This window comes from Hyperoodon ampullatus (genome assembly GCF_949752795.1).
Source record: "Hyperoodon ampullatus genome assembly, chromosome: 19".
Taxonomy (NCBI): Eukaryota; Metazoa; Chordata; class Mammalia; order Artiodactyla; family Ziphiidae; genus Hyperoodon; species Hyperoodon ampullatus.
The window spans coordinates 9,159,733-9,176,207 of NC_136932.1; the positions used below are offsets into that span (position 1 = coordinate 9,159,733).

A 16,475-nucleotide genomic window follows, 5' to 3' on the forward strand; every position below is an offset into this window, starting at 1 on the left:
GGGGCTCTGACACGGAGGAAGTGACGGCCTTTTCAGGTGAGGAGGGGGCGGGAGCAGAGAGGAGAGGAAGAGGAAACACATGGTCCTCAGGACTGAGCCTGCCTGGCCCCCCGGGGGTTTGGCACGTTGTACAGGAGCTGTCGGCAGCGAGCGCTCGGTAAGGGGGAAGGAAAGGCACCCGCCAGCTGGCAGGCTCTGTCCTAGGGGGCCTGTCCACCAGCCGCCACCCGCCTACAGGCCTGGCCTGAGCGGTTCCTGCACATTTGCTCAGGGTGAGAGTGCCTGGATTTCTTGGGTGACTTGTGGAGGGTCAAGAATAAAAAAATATTTTCTGTTGAAATATGAAGGGAAAAAACCCACCTTAAAAAAACTAGGCCTTTTCATCAGGAATGTGGAATTGAAAATGCTTCCCAAGTCTTATTTCCACAGTGTTTGAACAGCCCTAACGGAGATGGTGCGTCAGTGAGGGGATCCGGGCCAATTAGTGCAAAGCCCCTCTCCGCCCGCATCCTCGGACAGGGGCATCTGCTGGTGTCCCGGCCTCCTGGAGCAGATGGGTGGGGGGCAGGAGGTGTCATCAAGAGCTCCCAAGGCTCCCTCTCATAGGCTCATGCTGTGGTCACATCCGAGAGTCTTCCTGACAAGGGAGACATCTGTGACACCTTGAAAGTGTGACCCAGGCTGATGGCCAACCCAGCTGGGATGGCTGAGCCCCGGGTCCCGGGAGGGGACAGGACATGGGGTTAGGCGAGGGTGCTCTGTTGCTGGTACTTGCGCCGGCGGGCACAGCGGGGGCAGCCCTGCTTCATCACGGCCTGACAGCTCTGGTGGAAGACTGTCTTGCATTCGCCACACCTGGGAGAAAGCAGCAAGCACTGCTGGGACCGACGGGCCTCCCGGGGCTCGAGGCTGGCCAGTGTCCCCGACGGGGGCCTGCCACCCACGGCACATGGCACTGCCTCTCCGTCCTGGGACAAAAGGTTCTCGCCACAGTGCTTACCCCTAAGCCCTGCAGTGCACGCTGATACTCTGTATTCTATTTCCCTTTTTATAAATACTGCTGAGACTCACAAAACGATTTCTTGCCTATGTTTCAAACACTCTGCAGTTTAAAAAACTCAGCCCCAGGTCTGTTCAGAGGTCAAATCCGGGTCCGGGGACACATACAGAAAGTGAATGAACGCTCCCACCATTCAGTTTTCCACTCCCACATGGGTTGGAATGGAGGTTTGGTGGATGAATTTTTCCATTTAGAGGCTTCTGATAATGAGCAATAACTGGGGACAGGAACAATTGTTACAGGGGCAGAGGCAGTGGCAGGTACCACCCGCCAGGTGCCCGCTTTATGCCCGGCCTGTGCCCACACTCCAGGCCAGAAACTCATCCAGTTCCTCCTCCACCTGCCCATAGAGGACAAAACTGAGGTCCTCCCACCGCAGCTCAAAGAGGCAGCGGCCGCCTCTTCTCCAGAAACGTGGATGGCTCGGTGGAGGCAGGGAGTCCTGTGAGGGCTCGTCTTGTCCCCCTCCCTGGGCACCAGGCCTGCCGCCCGGGGACTCCAGGGGGCCCGGGTGGGAATGGGGGTGGGGCGGGGTGGCTGGCTGAGGGTCCACATACCTGACTGTGGTGTCAAACTCAAAGGGGAAGATGATGTCATGGTGGTGGCAGATCTGGCAGATGAAGCCACGCTGGGTGCACAGGTCGCAGTGGTAGACATGCTGGGAGGCAAACTCGATCAGGGACTTGAGGAATCCTTCATACACCCCGTCCGCGATCTGTGGAGGGCAAGCGCGGGCCACTGGGCCTTTTAAGCAGCTGTGCCGAGCCTGAGGCCGTCCGCAAGACGTGGTCTGCTGCTGCTCCTGGCACCCTGCCTGAAGAACTCCTACCCCAAGAGGAGTTTCCTTCCGCTTGGGCAAGAAAACCTCCCGGAATCAGGCCGAGCACGTGCAGCCCTTGCGCACGGAGGAACCCACTGTACCTTCCCTTGAGGAAAGGAACGTCCCAAACCCTCACCCCTCCCTCTGCCCTCCCTGCCGGGGAGGAGTCCAGACGCAGGGAAAGGGCTGAGCCCTGTGATCCTGTGCTTTGCTTCGGAGCCTGCTTGTCCCAGGGGCGCTGGGGGCTCAGCCACTGCCCAGGAAGCGTGGACGGCGGGACACCCGCTCCGAGCTACCAAAGAGCTGAAGATGGCTGTCTTGCCTCAGTAAACTGCAGGCACTCCCCTCCCACCCCATCATCTCCCTTTCTGATTTCTCCAGGAATAAGGTCCCTCTAGAGAGGTCTGGGAGGTGGCATTCTCACCTGCTGGAGGTCCGCGACACTGTACTTGTGAGGAGACTCCAAGAGATAATTCCTGTGGTTGAGCCTTCAAAGAAAACACAAGAGATTCCTTAGAAGGAACCTGGGCCAACCTGGGTTTGGTTTCATTCCCTCAGTGCTGCTGACCAGGCATAAACAGCTCCTGCCTGGGCTTGGGACCTGGGCTTCCAGGTGACAAGCTGTTGGGACCTTGGGCAAGTTACTTAACCTCTCTGAACCTCAGGTTTCCTCACCTGAGAAAAAGAGCTGTTCTGAGGATGAAATAATTTATTTAAAGCATCTGGCACAGTGCCTCGTACATAGTAAACAAGGAATAATTATTAACCACAGTTGGTAACACTGCATTGTATAATTGAAATTTGCTAAGAGTAGAACTCAAATGTTTTCTCTGTCTCTGTCTCTGTCTCAGACACACACACACACACACACACACACACCATGTATACATATAAAAATATATAAAATATGTGAGGATGATGCATATGCTAATTAACCAGATGAGAAGAATCCTTTCACAATGTAATCATATGTCAAATCATCACAACATACACTTTAAATGTCTTACAATTTTGTCAGTTATACTCAATAAAGCCGCAAAAATTTTAATTTGAAGATATAAAAAAATAAACATCTATTTAAAAAATAATAATGATGAGGATGACGAGGAAAGCTAACGCTTGGTACCAGGAACGGGACTAAGAGCTTTATATATATTAACTCACTTAATCTTCACAAGACTCCTGTGAGGCTGACACTATTATAACCTCCATTTTGCAAGAGGAAATGGAGGCCCAGAGAGGTTAAATAACTTGCCTGTGGTCACACAGCTAGTAAGTGGCGGAGCCGGAGTCTGAACGAACGCAGGAGTCTGGCTCCAGAGCCTGCATCCTTTCCACCCAGTGAATGCCTGTAGGTGTTAACTGTTGTCATTATTGCCACCATTACATACCAGGGACAGGGCTGGGGACAGAAATGCACAGGACGTGGCCTCTGCCTTCCTGTAGCCCCTGGTCTAGTGCAGAGACAGACATTCAAGCATCTGGTTTCGGTGCTACGGGAGAGGAGGTGAGACACGTCCTGAGTGCAGCAGATCCCATTTCAGAGGTGGGGGAGGGCGGGGGGTGGGGAGGCAGAGGACAAGGGCTCAGCCGCCAACCCAGCTCTAGTTTCCACCTCACCAATGGCACAGATCCCAAGGGTCACATCCTGAGAGATGCAGAGGAAACACCTGCAGAAATTCCCCTGGTACAAAAACTTGTCTGGCCTTGCTGTGTGTCTGTGTTGGAACTGGGGTTGGGGGGAGAATTCTCCCAGTCTGAGGAAGCGTGGGAACCTGCCCCAGGATGCTCTGGACATCTGGGGGCGGGAAGGTGCCAGGCCCCGCGGCATCTGGAGTGGGTGCTTGGCTTTGCCCACCCCGTGGCCTCAGTTGTGGTCCAGGGGGGACCCCACCCGGGGCCGAGACGGCAAGTTCCACCAGGCAGGCAGGCCAGGCTGTGCTGCACGGGATGAGGATGCGGCCACTGTCCGCTCAGCTCAACATGCTGGTCTCCCCAGTAAAACTTCCAGCTTTCTGGGAACAGGACGCTGTCGTTTATCACCAGGAAGATGCAGGGGGTGCGGGGTGCACAGGCTGTTCCTGCGCCGGCAGGAAGGGTGGGGCTGATTTGGATGGAGAGTCCTCTGCCTGCAGTCGTGGAAGCCCAGGGGGCCAGCCAGGCCCAGGGTCTTCCCTACGAGCCACCTACCCTGGGTCTGTCACACCCTCAAGTGAGGCCGTACAACTGTTGGGGGAGATGACGTCAGGGAGGAGTCCCCTTCGCCAGGGCAGCCCCCTGAGAGAAAGGGGATCCCACACCCAAAACCTGCCTGTTTCTCCTCAGCCCTTCCCGTCCTCTCACCCTGCACTCTGGCCGACTCAGTCCAGGTCTCCTCACCTCCTGGGCCAATTCCTACACCAGCACCCACGCCCCACTGCTGCTAAACTGGTCTTTCCTAAACCCCTGACTGAACGTGACCGTGCCTTGCTCAAAACCCCTCAACAGCTCCCCACTGCCAGCAGAACAAAATCCAGACGCCTTTGCTGTGGCACAGGGGACCTTCGAGGCCTGGCCCCTGACCCACCACCTGGCTGCCCTGAGCCCCGCGAAGGCCCTGGCGAGCCATGCTCCTGCCTCGCCTCCATGCCATGGGTTCCCTCCCTTCCGCTTTCTTCTCGGCTTCTTTTGCTGAACCCCAGTTCACTACACACATGATGCCGTTTGTGTTGTGGCAACTCCGTTCTCCTGCGTGAGGACCGAGTGGGGTCTGGAGCATCTAACAGAACTGATGGTGGCCAGACTAGAGAAGGGGGATCCCAACTTTCTGTTCGACTCTCTTTCCTACTATTTGAATACTATCTTTGTAAAGAAGAGAAAGAAAAGCACTTTCTCTTTTGAAAAGAACAAAAGAAACGAACTTCACAAACCCTCAGCTGATGCCACCTCCTCCGGGAGCTCCCCTGGCCCTTCCTTCCTTCTTCACGGCACACGCCGCCCTGACCCAGGGCCATCTGTCCACCTCTCCCTGTCCCACCCCAGACACTGAGCCCCTCATGTGGCCCTCACCACAACTCTGGTAGGCCACGTCAACACAGGGATCACTGGCCCATTTTACAGACAAGAAAGCTGAAGCTCAGAGAAGTGAAGCAGCTTCCCTGAGTCACACAGTGGATGTGGGGCCAGGCGGAGGCTGCGCCTGAACTCTTCCCCCCGCCCCACGCTGCTTCTGAAGTGGGACTTCCACAGGCCTGGCCCTGCTTTCTCAAAGGCTGGGAGCACCGTGTGCAGTGCTGCTGCCCAAGGATGGGAACAGCAGGGCCAGAGAGAAAGAGGCAGGACTGTCCCCAGTGCCCAGGCAGGGCAGCCCGGACAGGCCAGTAAGGCTGCTGACCAAACAATCTCAGCCCGGCAGGGATGGGTGAATGAGGCCGGCACCCAGGACCCACCTTACAGGCACCTGGTCTTCTCAGGTCTGCAGAGAACCCTGGACTGGGGAGGGTGACAGGGTCCCACTTGACCTGAGCTTTTACCACCGTGGACAGGGGGGCAGGAGGGCAGACTCTGGAGCCCTGGGTCCTGGAATCTCAGGAAGGATGGGAGTGAGTAGGGACCCAGGCACTCAGCTGACGATGGAGACAGAAATAGCCTCCCCAGAAGCAGCCCTCTAGGTCCCTCATGGTGGCCCCCAAAGGGCTTTCTGTTCTTCTGGGCCCTGCGGAGGAGACCAGGGCTCAGCCGGCTGCTCTGGGAGCCTGGGAGGGGCCAGCCTCTGCTCTCTGCCTAGGAGAGGGCTCCCCGCAGCAGTCTCTCCCTGCACCGCCCTGAAGGGGACCAGGACTGAGCAGGGAGCCTGTCAGACAGGCGGTCTCTGGGCCAGCGCTGTCGGGAGGGGTGGCTGCAGGGGGAAAGGGGAGGGGCTTGTGAGCCGCTCCAAGACCTCAGAACCCAGCAGCGAAGCCCGACTGGGCAGCCAGCAGCAGCTCATCCGCCTGAGCTCTGCCCTCCTAGGGCCCCACAGAAGGTGTCACCCCTCAGCCCCGACTGAGCACTGAAGGCCCTCCTCAGGCCCTGGGTACCAAGAAGCTTCTTGAAGGGCAACCTAAGGGTCCCATGCAACCCTGTCCTCTTGCGAGGATTTGGGGACAGATGCTGCCACAGCAGCAAAGCCAAGCCACCATGGGGTGAACGGCTGGGGGGAACCAGAGGAGCCAGGGCGACACAGCCCTTGTCACCTCTCCAGCCTCCTCTCACCACATCCCTACCTCCCTCCTCACCCCCCGAATGGGGGGCCTTCATTCACAGCCTGAGCACACCACTCCTTCTACCTGGAACAGTCTTTCCTGCGTCTCCTCGCTTTCCCGCTCGTTTGGCAGGTCTCACCTTGGATGTCAGTTCTTCCAGGGAGCCTTCCCCACTCCGCCCTCCTCCAGGCTGGGTTAGATCCCCCGCCCCTCTAGTAGGACCTCCAGGGCGTCCGACTCTCTCCTCCAGCCCTCACTCTTGGTGGCAGCTGCTGCCTTACTCACCTGCCATGCCTTCCAGAGGGCAGGTCCACCTTGCTCAGCACTGGGGCCCATGCCCCAAGCCCAGTGATGGACCCTGAGCACGTTCTCAGTAAATATTTGTCAAACGAATGAATGAACAAATACACGCACATATAAAAGCCACTCCTAAACGCAAAGGGAAGGAGTTCTCCAACCAGCCCTGGCATTTCTCCCAAGAAGCTGCTTTTGCACTGACCGTGTGTGTGTGTGTGTGTGTGTGTGTGTGTGTGTGTGTGCGCGCGTGTGCGTGTCCATGCATGCCCAGGGTGCTCACCTCTTGCTCAACTCCTTCAGGGCTCCGCTTCGGCACAGGCCCAGGTAATCCCCCAGGAGCTTCAGCTGCTCCCGGTTCTTACCGATGAGGTGCATCCGCTCCACGTGCTCGTACAGAGACGCGTTCACCAGCTGCAGGTTGATGAGGGGCTGGGCCCGGATCTGTGTCAGGAACTTCAGGGCCTGCCTGCAGACCTGGGGACACCACCAGGCAGCGAGGGTGAGACAGGCGGGCCATGTGGTGAGCACCCAAGGGCCAGGCACTGTGTTACCCACTCACTCGCTCACGCCTCCCACCACCTGCCGAGGGAAGTGGTACCATCTTCATTTTACGGATGAGGAAACTGAGGCTCAGAGAGAGGAAGTGACTTGGCCAAGGTCCACAGCTCGTACAAGTCATGATGTGAACCCAGTTTATCTGACTTCCAAACCCACTCTTCCCCCTTGACACCAGCTGCCGCCCCTCCTGACAGTGCTGGGACGGAGGAGGGGCTGCTCCGGTCAACACGCCTCTCCTCCTGGGCCTCACAGATCCTTCCCACTATTTCCTGTCGTCCCTGCCCCCACCTTCCTGCCGAAAGGAAACAGGCACTACCCCAGGCCAACTCAGGAACCAGGTGACGGGTGTGAGTCAGGCTCCAACCACAGGAAGCTGCGGATCAGACACAGCTTAACTAGAGGTTTCCTGAGCTCCCTCCACCCCTGCCAGCAGCACCAACCAGGGCCCCCGAAGTCTCCATGTGGATTTGAGTGATCAATCTGGGCCTCTCCCACGCGATAGGACTTTGAAGGTTCTACCCTCAGCCCTGACCCTGTTGCCAAAGCCAACTACTGAGCACCTACTATTTGCCAGACGCTGGGCTAAGGACCTCGACCACATCCTCACAACAACCCAAAAGGGAAGGTGTCATCATCCCCATTTTACACATGAGGAAACTGAGACTCAGAGAAGCTAAAGTGGCTTACCCAAGCCACCAGAAGACAGCAGAGCCCGGGTCTAAACCGAGGTGTTGTCTCTGCACACTTGGCTGCCTCACGTGCTAAAGAGAAGCCCCTCTCCCCTGCAGTCTCCTCCTTGCCGTGATGAGGATGGAGGAGCTGAGATGTTCTCCACCGTCAACCACCCTGCAGTGCTTAGGAGTCGGGCTCTGGCGCCTGGTTCACCCCTTCCCAGCTGTATGACCTTATGAAACTTACTTAACCTCTCTGTGACTCAGTTTCCTCATCTGTAAAATGGGGAAAATAAAAGCACCTACCTCATGGGATAATTTTGAGCTTAGATGAAAAGAAAATCCATGTAAGCATATCCACAGTAAAGGGGAGCTGCCATCAGACTCTGTGAGTGCCTGTGTGGTCCCAGTGTCTGTCCCCTGGCTCAGGGGGATAATAGGGCCCTCAGGAGACTGTTAGGCTGGGGGCTGCTCCACCAGCTTCCCCAGCATCTCTCGCCTCCCCCAGCAGCTGACAACTCCATCTTTTCCCATTTCCCAGAGCCCTGAGGAACCAGCCCCCAGCCAATAGGCAGCCCACTGGCAAAAGCCTGGTGGGTCCGTGACTCGGGTCAAATTGCTGTTCCCCGGCCCTTCCCACGACTCAGCCCCAGGCTTCTGGCGAGGCTCAGATGAAACGCCACGCAGGAATGCGCGCTGAAAACTGCCAAGTGCTGCCGACAGGCATGGGCTTCGAGCTCCCCAGGGACTGTTCCTCCCCCGTGGGTGTGGAGGAGACAGACAAAGAGAGAAGCCCCAGGCCTGGGCTGACATCCTGCCAAGTAGTGCCAGCCGGACCTCGCACAGGTGGGTCAGCCAGAGTGGTAACAGTGGACAAAGGGCCCCTAACCCGCCGATCAGCCACTTCCTAGTGTGAATTTTCGCGTCCTTCCTAGGCCTGGGATCTTTGAGACAGCTGGATATTTCCTGACCTCAGGCATGCCAAGGGAAGTGTTCTAATTCTCCAGTTGGAAAAAGGAAGTGGCACCAAAATTACAGCAGTGAAAAGAAGATGGCTCAACAGAGGTATCTGGGTGCTGTAAACAGTGAGGGTGTTTTATGGCCAGAGGGTTCTTCGCATCTGTGGTGACCTTGAGGTTTCATTTTCTCCATGTAGTTAGTTAAATACTTAACATTGAGGGCAGGGGTGGGGATGAGGTAACCAATAAAAAAGCCAAAGTGAAGCTAATGTCTTTGGGAGGTTCTCACCCCCAGAGGGGTGGAGGTCAGGGTGGTGCGGGCTCTGAGAACCATGTCTTCCCTGGACTCTGATGGGGACACGTGAAGACACCTCCACATAATGAGACAGCATGGCTGGCAGGCCTGGGTCTTGAGAGAAGCAACCAACCTCTTCCCGGTGTTTCTGCGTCTTGTCTTAGCAGAAATCTGTGCCTTTGGAAGAAAGCCAAGTTTGCGCCCCTTGAGGCAGACCCTCAAGCAAATTAGGGGCAGGTGAGGCCTCAGGGCGCTAATGTAAGGCACCATCTAAGTGGCTGGTGGGTACTGTCTCTTTTAGTCCTCACACAGCCTGGGGACAGACGCTGTTATTAATCCCCCTTTACAGACGAGGAAACTGAAGTTACATAGTTTGCTCATGGTAACACAGCTATGTAAGTAAGTGGGTAATCTCAGCTGAAGAAGAGGAAAATCTGAAGGATCATAGAATACATCTCATGCAGAAGCATTTGGTGAACATAAAAAAGTACCCAAGATGTAATACGAACTAAACAAAGCATGTTAGAAAGCAGTATGAGTCCAGTATAATCCCAAACTTTACAAAAAGTAGACGCAGGAGCTTGTCATCTTGGGGGTGGGGAAGAAAGGCTAAACAACTGAATAAAGACGATTTTGAATGGTGAAAAAAAAAAAGATGCATGTGTAAAAAAAAAAATGCACGGAAAAATGCTCCCAGGGAAAGTGCAGCCAGCTGGCTAGCCCATCCATCCATCCACCCCCCCCCATCCAACTACCCACCCATCCATCCATCCATACTCATCCACCTACCCACCCATCCATCCATCCACCCACCCACCCACCCATCCATCCATCCATACTCACCCACCCATCCATCCATACTCACCCACCCACCCACCCATCCATCCACCCACTCATCCTTCCATCCACTCATCTGCATCTATCCACCGATCTACCCATCCATCCATGCACGCATCTACCCACCTAACCCATCCACCCAACCATCTATACCTAATCTATCCTATCTATCATTTCCATCTATGTGTCTAGTTGTTGGCGCTTTAAACAGTTTTATCTGTATCCATGGGGAGCTGAAGCAAACCATCCTCAGATTCCCACCTGAGGACCAAGGTAGGCACTGACAGAGCTCTGTCCAGGGGCTGGAGACCAGCACCCAGTTACTTTCTTGGTCAACTCCCCCACATCACGGGGCCTGAACTAGTGACCCGGGCTTCCCTACAGCCAAACTCCCCCAGACATATGAACAGCAGCCACAAAGAGGAACGACCCCTCCTCTGTCACTCGGCAGCCCTGTGCGGCCACGGCAGGCTGGGCTCCAGACTTACCGGGCGCTTGGTGAGGTCCCAGTTGTGGATGATCCTGGCCGGGATCACTGAGGCATCGTCTTGATGGCAGATGTCACAGTAATAGAGGCCAGAGAAGGCACAGAGCTTGGGCCGTACAAACGAGAAGCCGATCTGCCGGGAGCAGCCTGGGGAGAAGAACAGGGAGAGGGTGAGCAGCGGTGGGGATGGAGTCAGCTCCTGAACGACACGGAAGCGGCCAAGGTAGAAAGGGCCCGCTGTCGAAGCAAAGTATCCATAGAAAGATTAAAAAGGAGAGTACGAAGATGAAAACTACCACCACTCATATTCCCACCAGTCAGAATCAACCCTATTAATTAATCTTTACGACAAAACACTGCTAAGAGTTATCAGTGGCATTTCACAGCTGAAGAAGCTGATGCACAGAGAGGTCAGGAAACCTGCCCAGTCACACAGCGATTGAGTGGCACAGCTGGAGTCAGATTTGGGCGGGGCTGGTGTAGAACCCTCCTTCTCTTATTCCCAGCTGCCTCTCTTCACTGCTTGCACAAGAACGCCAGCCTCCTCTAGGTCCACCCTTCCACGGGGGCCCAGAAATGGAAGCCACGGGTCTCGGCAAGCAGGGCAGGAGCTGGGGACATGGGGCTGGCCACAGGGAGTGTGTGGGGAAGCCAGCCAGAGGCAGGGCTGTCTGGACATGGCCTGGTGCCAGCTGGAAGCCACAGCTGCCTGATACCTCGGGACAGTGGTTCAGGGCCAGCTTCAGTCCCTCTGCTGGAGGGCCCTCCACAGTGGGGCGGGGGAAGGTGGGGGGACCGGGAGTGGGGTGTGCCCAGGGCACAACAAAGGCCTGGCTCGAATCCTGAGCACAGGCCCTGCCTCCTACAGGGCCAGGCAAAGAGTCCCTTCTGCCTCCCGGGGACTAGAAGGACTGGTTCTTCTGCATGCTAGCTGTCTCATCCTGACCTTCACCCAAGTTTTGCAAGGTTCCAATTCCCTACTACTTGCTATTCTGTGGGGTTATTACAAAGTTTAAGTGGAGTTTTGAAAGTGCCCTGTAAACTATGAAATACAAGCCAGACGTCAGAGGTTGGTGTCTGCCCGGCCACCGAGCTGTGCTCGCAGGCAGAAAGGAGGCCTGAGCTCCCCAGTTTCAGTTTGGCCGGCAGGCTGGCAGGTGGCAGGCGTGGGGAGAGCCACCCACCAGCATCCACATCCCCAGCGAGGGAGCCCTCCTCCCAGCCCCGGAGGCCTGGCCTCCTCCCTGAGACTGGCACCCGCGTGCTGAAGGGCAAAGTGTGAGTGTTAGGGTCTGGCAGGTGGGGGGCGAGAGGTGAGCAGCAGCTTGAAGATATTTTCTGCAGGAAGCTCTGCTCTGCTTAGCTACTCCATCCTCCAGGGGCACCAGCTGCAGACCACTCCCTTCTAGATGCCTGAAGCAGGCTTTCCCCTCCAGTCCCACAGGCTCCTCCCCCACGATAGGCCAGCTCCTAGACCACGTGCAGCCGCAAGCCTCCCTGTGGCACACTCTGCAGCAAGGCCACCTCCTCACACTTCACCCAGGGTGGACCCAGGGTGATGGGCGTGGGCGTCTGGGTTGGGGAGAAGAGCTAGAAATGGAACGTGAGCAGCAGCAGATCACGAAGCCCTGAAAGCAAGGGAGTGGAGAGGCCCTGCGAGGGCCTGGAAAAGAGCACAGGTTCCGGGACCATCACGTCCTCTGCGGGCTCCACCATCACTCGCTGTGTGAATGTGGGGCAGGCACTTAGCAGCCCTGTGACTCAGTTTCCTCAGTTATAAATAGAGACAAATCCCTACAGGGCTGTTGTGAGGATTAAACAAGACAATCCAAATAAAGCATCTGGCCCAGTGCCCAGCACAGGATCTGATGATGCTAATGACAGAGCAGATGTACTGACGTAGAAGAATATGCATAATATGTTCCTAAGTAGAAAAAAGCCAAGTTGCAGAACAAGAGTTATAGCTGCCCCGTCTAAAACAGTGGCCACGAGCCACAGGTGCCCATTTACATTTAAATATATTTACATTAAAGCAAATTGAAAATTCAGTTCCTTCCACACTAGGAAGCCACATTTTAAGTGCCCAGTAGGCACATGTGGCTTGTAGCGACCGTACTGGACGGCACAGATCTAGAACATTTTCATCATCACAGAAAGTTCTGCTGGACAGCTCTGAGTAGTACGAGCCCATTTTTGTAACTTTTTAAAAAAACTGTGTCCACTTGCAAAAGCACGCAAACATTTTTTGGAAGGGTACCACGCCCCTGCTCCAGAAGAATACAATGTGATCAGGGAACGGCCTCATTTGCTGCCACTTCCCCGGGGCAGGATGGGGGCACTCGTGGGGAGCAGGAAGGGGTGCAGGGCCTAGAGTGGGAACCCCACCGCGGGCAGAGCAAGGCTAGCAGGCCGGGGGCGGCGGGACGGCGACTCGGCACCTGCACAGAAGCAGCCCTGGGAGTCGAGGCCTTTCTCCGTGGGGATGGCCACCAGGTACTGCAGCAGGAAGCCGTTCTCCCGCGTGGCGAACTTCAGCACCTCCTGACAGTTTTCATCCAGGCTCCCACCGAGGGTCACTGCCTCCTCAGCCGTCTCCAGGTAGGACGCCAGGACCTTGCGCACCAGGTCCCTCCATAGGGCGGCCTCCTCAGCGTTCCCGGCCTGCAGCTTCAGGACGGCCTTGGCCGTGATGATTTTGAAGAAGGAGGGGCCCCCAAGGCTCGTGTCCGGCAGGATATCTCGGATGGTCTCGACTCCATGGCTGTCACTTAACATCTTCTCATTGTTTCTCACGCGGAAGCACTTCAGAGACTCCAAGGACAGGGAGAAGACACAGGGCACCCAGGTGCGGTCTGTGTACAGGTACAGAAGGGATTCTTTAATAGCGTCAGGCTCGGGAACCTGGGAAGAAGACCAGGCAAACTGCGGGCCCTGGGGGGTTTCGGGCTCCGAGAGCAGGTCCGAGTGGGAGGGGCGGCCACCTTGGGGGGCCTCTGGAGGGTCCTCGGGCCGGTCTGGGTACTGGATGGTCACCCACTCCTCCTCCTGCTGGGGCCGCCGGCACTTCTGCAGCGCCTCGCGCACACGGTCCAGCCAGTCCTCGGCTTCATCGCGGGACGAGGAGCGCAGGGTCAGCTTCTTGCCCGAGAAGACCAGCTCGAAGCGGCCGTCGCTGTGGGCCGGCCCCACGGACTCACAGCGCAGCAGAGAGCAGTTCTCCACGCAGGTGCGCTCCCCACCGCTCAGGTAGAGGCGCAGCTCCAGCGGGGAGAGCTCGCAGAAGAGTTCCTTCCAGATGCCCATGGCGCCCCGCCGCTCCACCGTGCCCAGCTTCAGTAGCCCCCGGAATGGGTTAGACAGCCCTGGAGGCAGAAAGAGGCACTTTAGACGACGGGCCTGACCCTTCACCACCCAGGAGAACATGTGGGGCCTGAGTCCTGTCCTGGGTGCAGATGGCGCGACCACCGGGAGAACACAGGCCCGCCATGGGCCGGATGGGAACATTGTTTGAGAGCCTCCATTCCATCCTCACCCCAGCTGTTGACCTTGCTCTTGAATTTCGCCGAGAGACTAAACGCACTCAAACACTCACCTCCACGTGCCCCTCACTACCGCTCCCCCTTCCAGCATCTGCACCCACACTCTGACCGCCCCCGCCCTGTCGCCAGGGATGAGCTGACTATGCTTCTGTCTGAGGCCAACCCTCCCATTTGTGCATCTGTGCAGGGGTCCCCCCCCGCACCTGCTCAAGGACAAGGACGTCCCTCCAGCAATCCTCCCTCCCTCTCCTGCGCTGCTGTTTCCTCCCTTCTCTACTGGATCATTCCCACCAGCCCGGAAACACACTGTTATTTCTCCCAGCTTTAAAGATAACCTCTTGACTCCACTCGCATCTCTAATTACCACCCTGTGTCTCTGGCCCCTTTACAGAAACCTCCCTGGGGAGGTGTGGGAACTGTCTCGGGTCCCCCTGCTCCCCTTCCTTCTGGAATCTGCTCCAGGCAGCCTCCTGTTCCCTCGTTCCACGGAACCTGCCCTCCCTCCTTGTCGCCAAGTCCAAAGGCCAATCCTCGGTCCCCATCCGGCCTGGCCCATCAGCATCACTGGACACAGCTGAGCCCCCCCCCCGGCCCTTCTCAGCCGTCACTGGCCCCCCTCCCCTCTCCCAGGCTCCCCCTCCTCTCACCGGCCTCTCGAGGCTGGAGGCCCCGGGCTCAGCCCTGGATTCTCTTCTCTACTGACACCGGCTTCCTAGCTGATCTCCCCCGGTCTCGGGGTTTTATGCCAACAACTCCCCAGTTTTTATCTCCAGCCTAGACCTTATTGCCCTTGAACTTTAGATTCTGATCTTCAACTGCTCTGTGTATGTCTAATAGGCTTCTCAAAGGTGACATGTCCAGGGCTTCCCTGGTGGCGCAGTGGTTGAGAGTCCGCCTGCCGATGCAGGGGACATGGGATCGTGTCCCGGTCTGGGAGGATCCCACGTGCCGCGCAGCGGCTGGGCCCGTGAGCCATGGCCACTGAGCCTGCGCGTCCGGAGCCTGTGCTCCGCAACGGGAGAGGCCACAACAGTGAGAGGCCCACATACCGAAAAAAAAAAAAAAAAAAAAAAAAAAAAAAAAAAAAAAGTTGACATGTCCAAAAACGAATTCCTGATTCTCCCACTCCAAACCCGCTCCTCTCCTGAAGTTCCTCATCTCATAAAATGACAAACTTCATCCTTCCAGCTACTTCGGCCAAAAACCTTGGAGTTATCCTTGATTTTCTTTCTTTCACGCCCCACATCTAATCTATCAGCCAATCCTCTTGGCATATCCAGAATCTTCCTCCACTTCACACCGCCTGCACCACTACCTCAGGGGTTCAATCCACCGTCATCCCTGGCCTGGCTTACGGCCGTGGCCTCCTAACTGGTCTATGTCCCCTTGTAGCCCTTCAACAAATGAGCCAGTATGATTCCCCCTTTCAAAAGACAGGTCAGATCACGTCTCTCCGCCCCAAACCCTGCAAGGCTGCTGTCTCCCTCAGAGCAAAAGCCAACGTCCTTTCTGTGGCCCATGAGACCCTCCGTCACTCTGACCTCATCTCTAACCACCCCCCTCCCCATCTCCTCTGTTCCAGCTACTCTGGTCCCCGCCCTTTTCCTGGACACGCCAAGTACGTTCCCATCACAGGGCCTTTGCACATGGTCTCCCCGCTCGAAACACAAAGATCGTCTCGTGCCTTCCTCCTTCCCTTCCCGATTTACTATTCTCCACAGAAATTATTATTACCTGCCCACACTGTACGTTTACTTGTTTATTTGCTTATTTCCTGCCTCTCACACTAGAATATAAGTCTCATGAAGATAAGGACTTTGTTTCCTGCTGTGTCCCCAGCACCTAGAACAGTGCCTGGCATATCACAGATGCTCAGTACGTATCTGTTGAGTGAGTAAGTGAGTGCGTGTCTATGTACCACACACAGCCCAATGCTCCCTGCTCCCTGGGGGTCAACTATCCCCTGAACCAGGGGGTCCAAAGGACACACACGTCTGTCTCCCAGCCCGGACTAGCCTTAGAGATTTCAAACCATTGTGTAGGGTCTTCCCACCACCCTTCAGGGTACCTGATGATGTAGGCATAAAACACACCTTCTCTGGTACGGTTGCAACCATCACATGGGCTGAAAGAAAAACCTAAAAGGAGGCAGCATGGAGACCAGGGCTCTGCCCAGACTCCCCGAGCCAGGGCCCCAGGAACCTGGCCAGAATTCTCCGCTGGGTCATTTCAAACAGAAAATGAGGAGAGAAAGAAACTGACTCTAGAGCACACGCGTTTGTTTGTTTGTTTCTGAGGGTTACAGAAAAATTAGGTTATGGTTATTTAATGCTTTCTGGAATTTCACAGGGTGTGGAGATCAAGGTGGCCTCACTGTAAACTGCACATAGAGGACACTGAACAAACAGCAGATCTAATAAACCCCATCAGAGCTGTTAAATAAACTAAGAGAAAGGCGTTGGGAAGGAGCAGTTGAAACACCTGGGCCTTTAAGAGGCGGGGGTTTGCTCTGGGCTACAGACAGAATCACGATGTCTATATACTCATGAGATTATCTTACGTATCTTATGTATAATCATAAGATTTATAGGAGAGTTTCAGGGAAGATATTTTCCATTTCAATATATGAAACAGTATTCGTGTATTCTGTAGGCAGTTTTGAGCATTACTTTATTAACGTTTTATGGGAGGGACTTCCTTGGTGGTCCAGTGGGTAAGACTCTGCACTC

At 55.9% G+C, this 16,475-nt stretch overlaps 1 protein-coding gene across 1 annotated transcript in view; it reads right to left on the bottom strand.

Annotated features, from left to right (window-relative positions):
* Window positions 1–743: 743 nt before the first annotated feature.
* The window catches only part of PLEKHM1 (pleckstrin homology and RUN domain containing M1), a gene marked incomplete at both ends in the record, with an annotated part of 38,311 nt that continues 22,579 nt past the window's right edge, over window positions 744–16,475 (bottom strand). Inside the window, 8 exon segments of the mRNA XM_079726384.1 lie at window positions 744–855; window positions 1,168–1,192; window positions 1,195–1,277; window positions 1,618–1,775; window positions 2,305–2,368; window positions 6,681–6,942; window positions 10,205–10,354; window positions 12,646–13,569. Coding sequence (XP_079582510.1) covers window positions 744–855; window positions 1,168–1,192; window positions 1,195–1,277; window positions 1,618–1,775; window positions 2,305–2,368; window positions 6,681–6,942; window positions 10,205–10,354; window positions 12,646–13,569 — 1,778 coding nt within the window.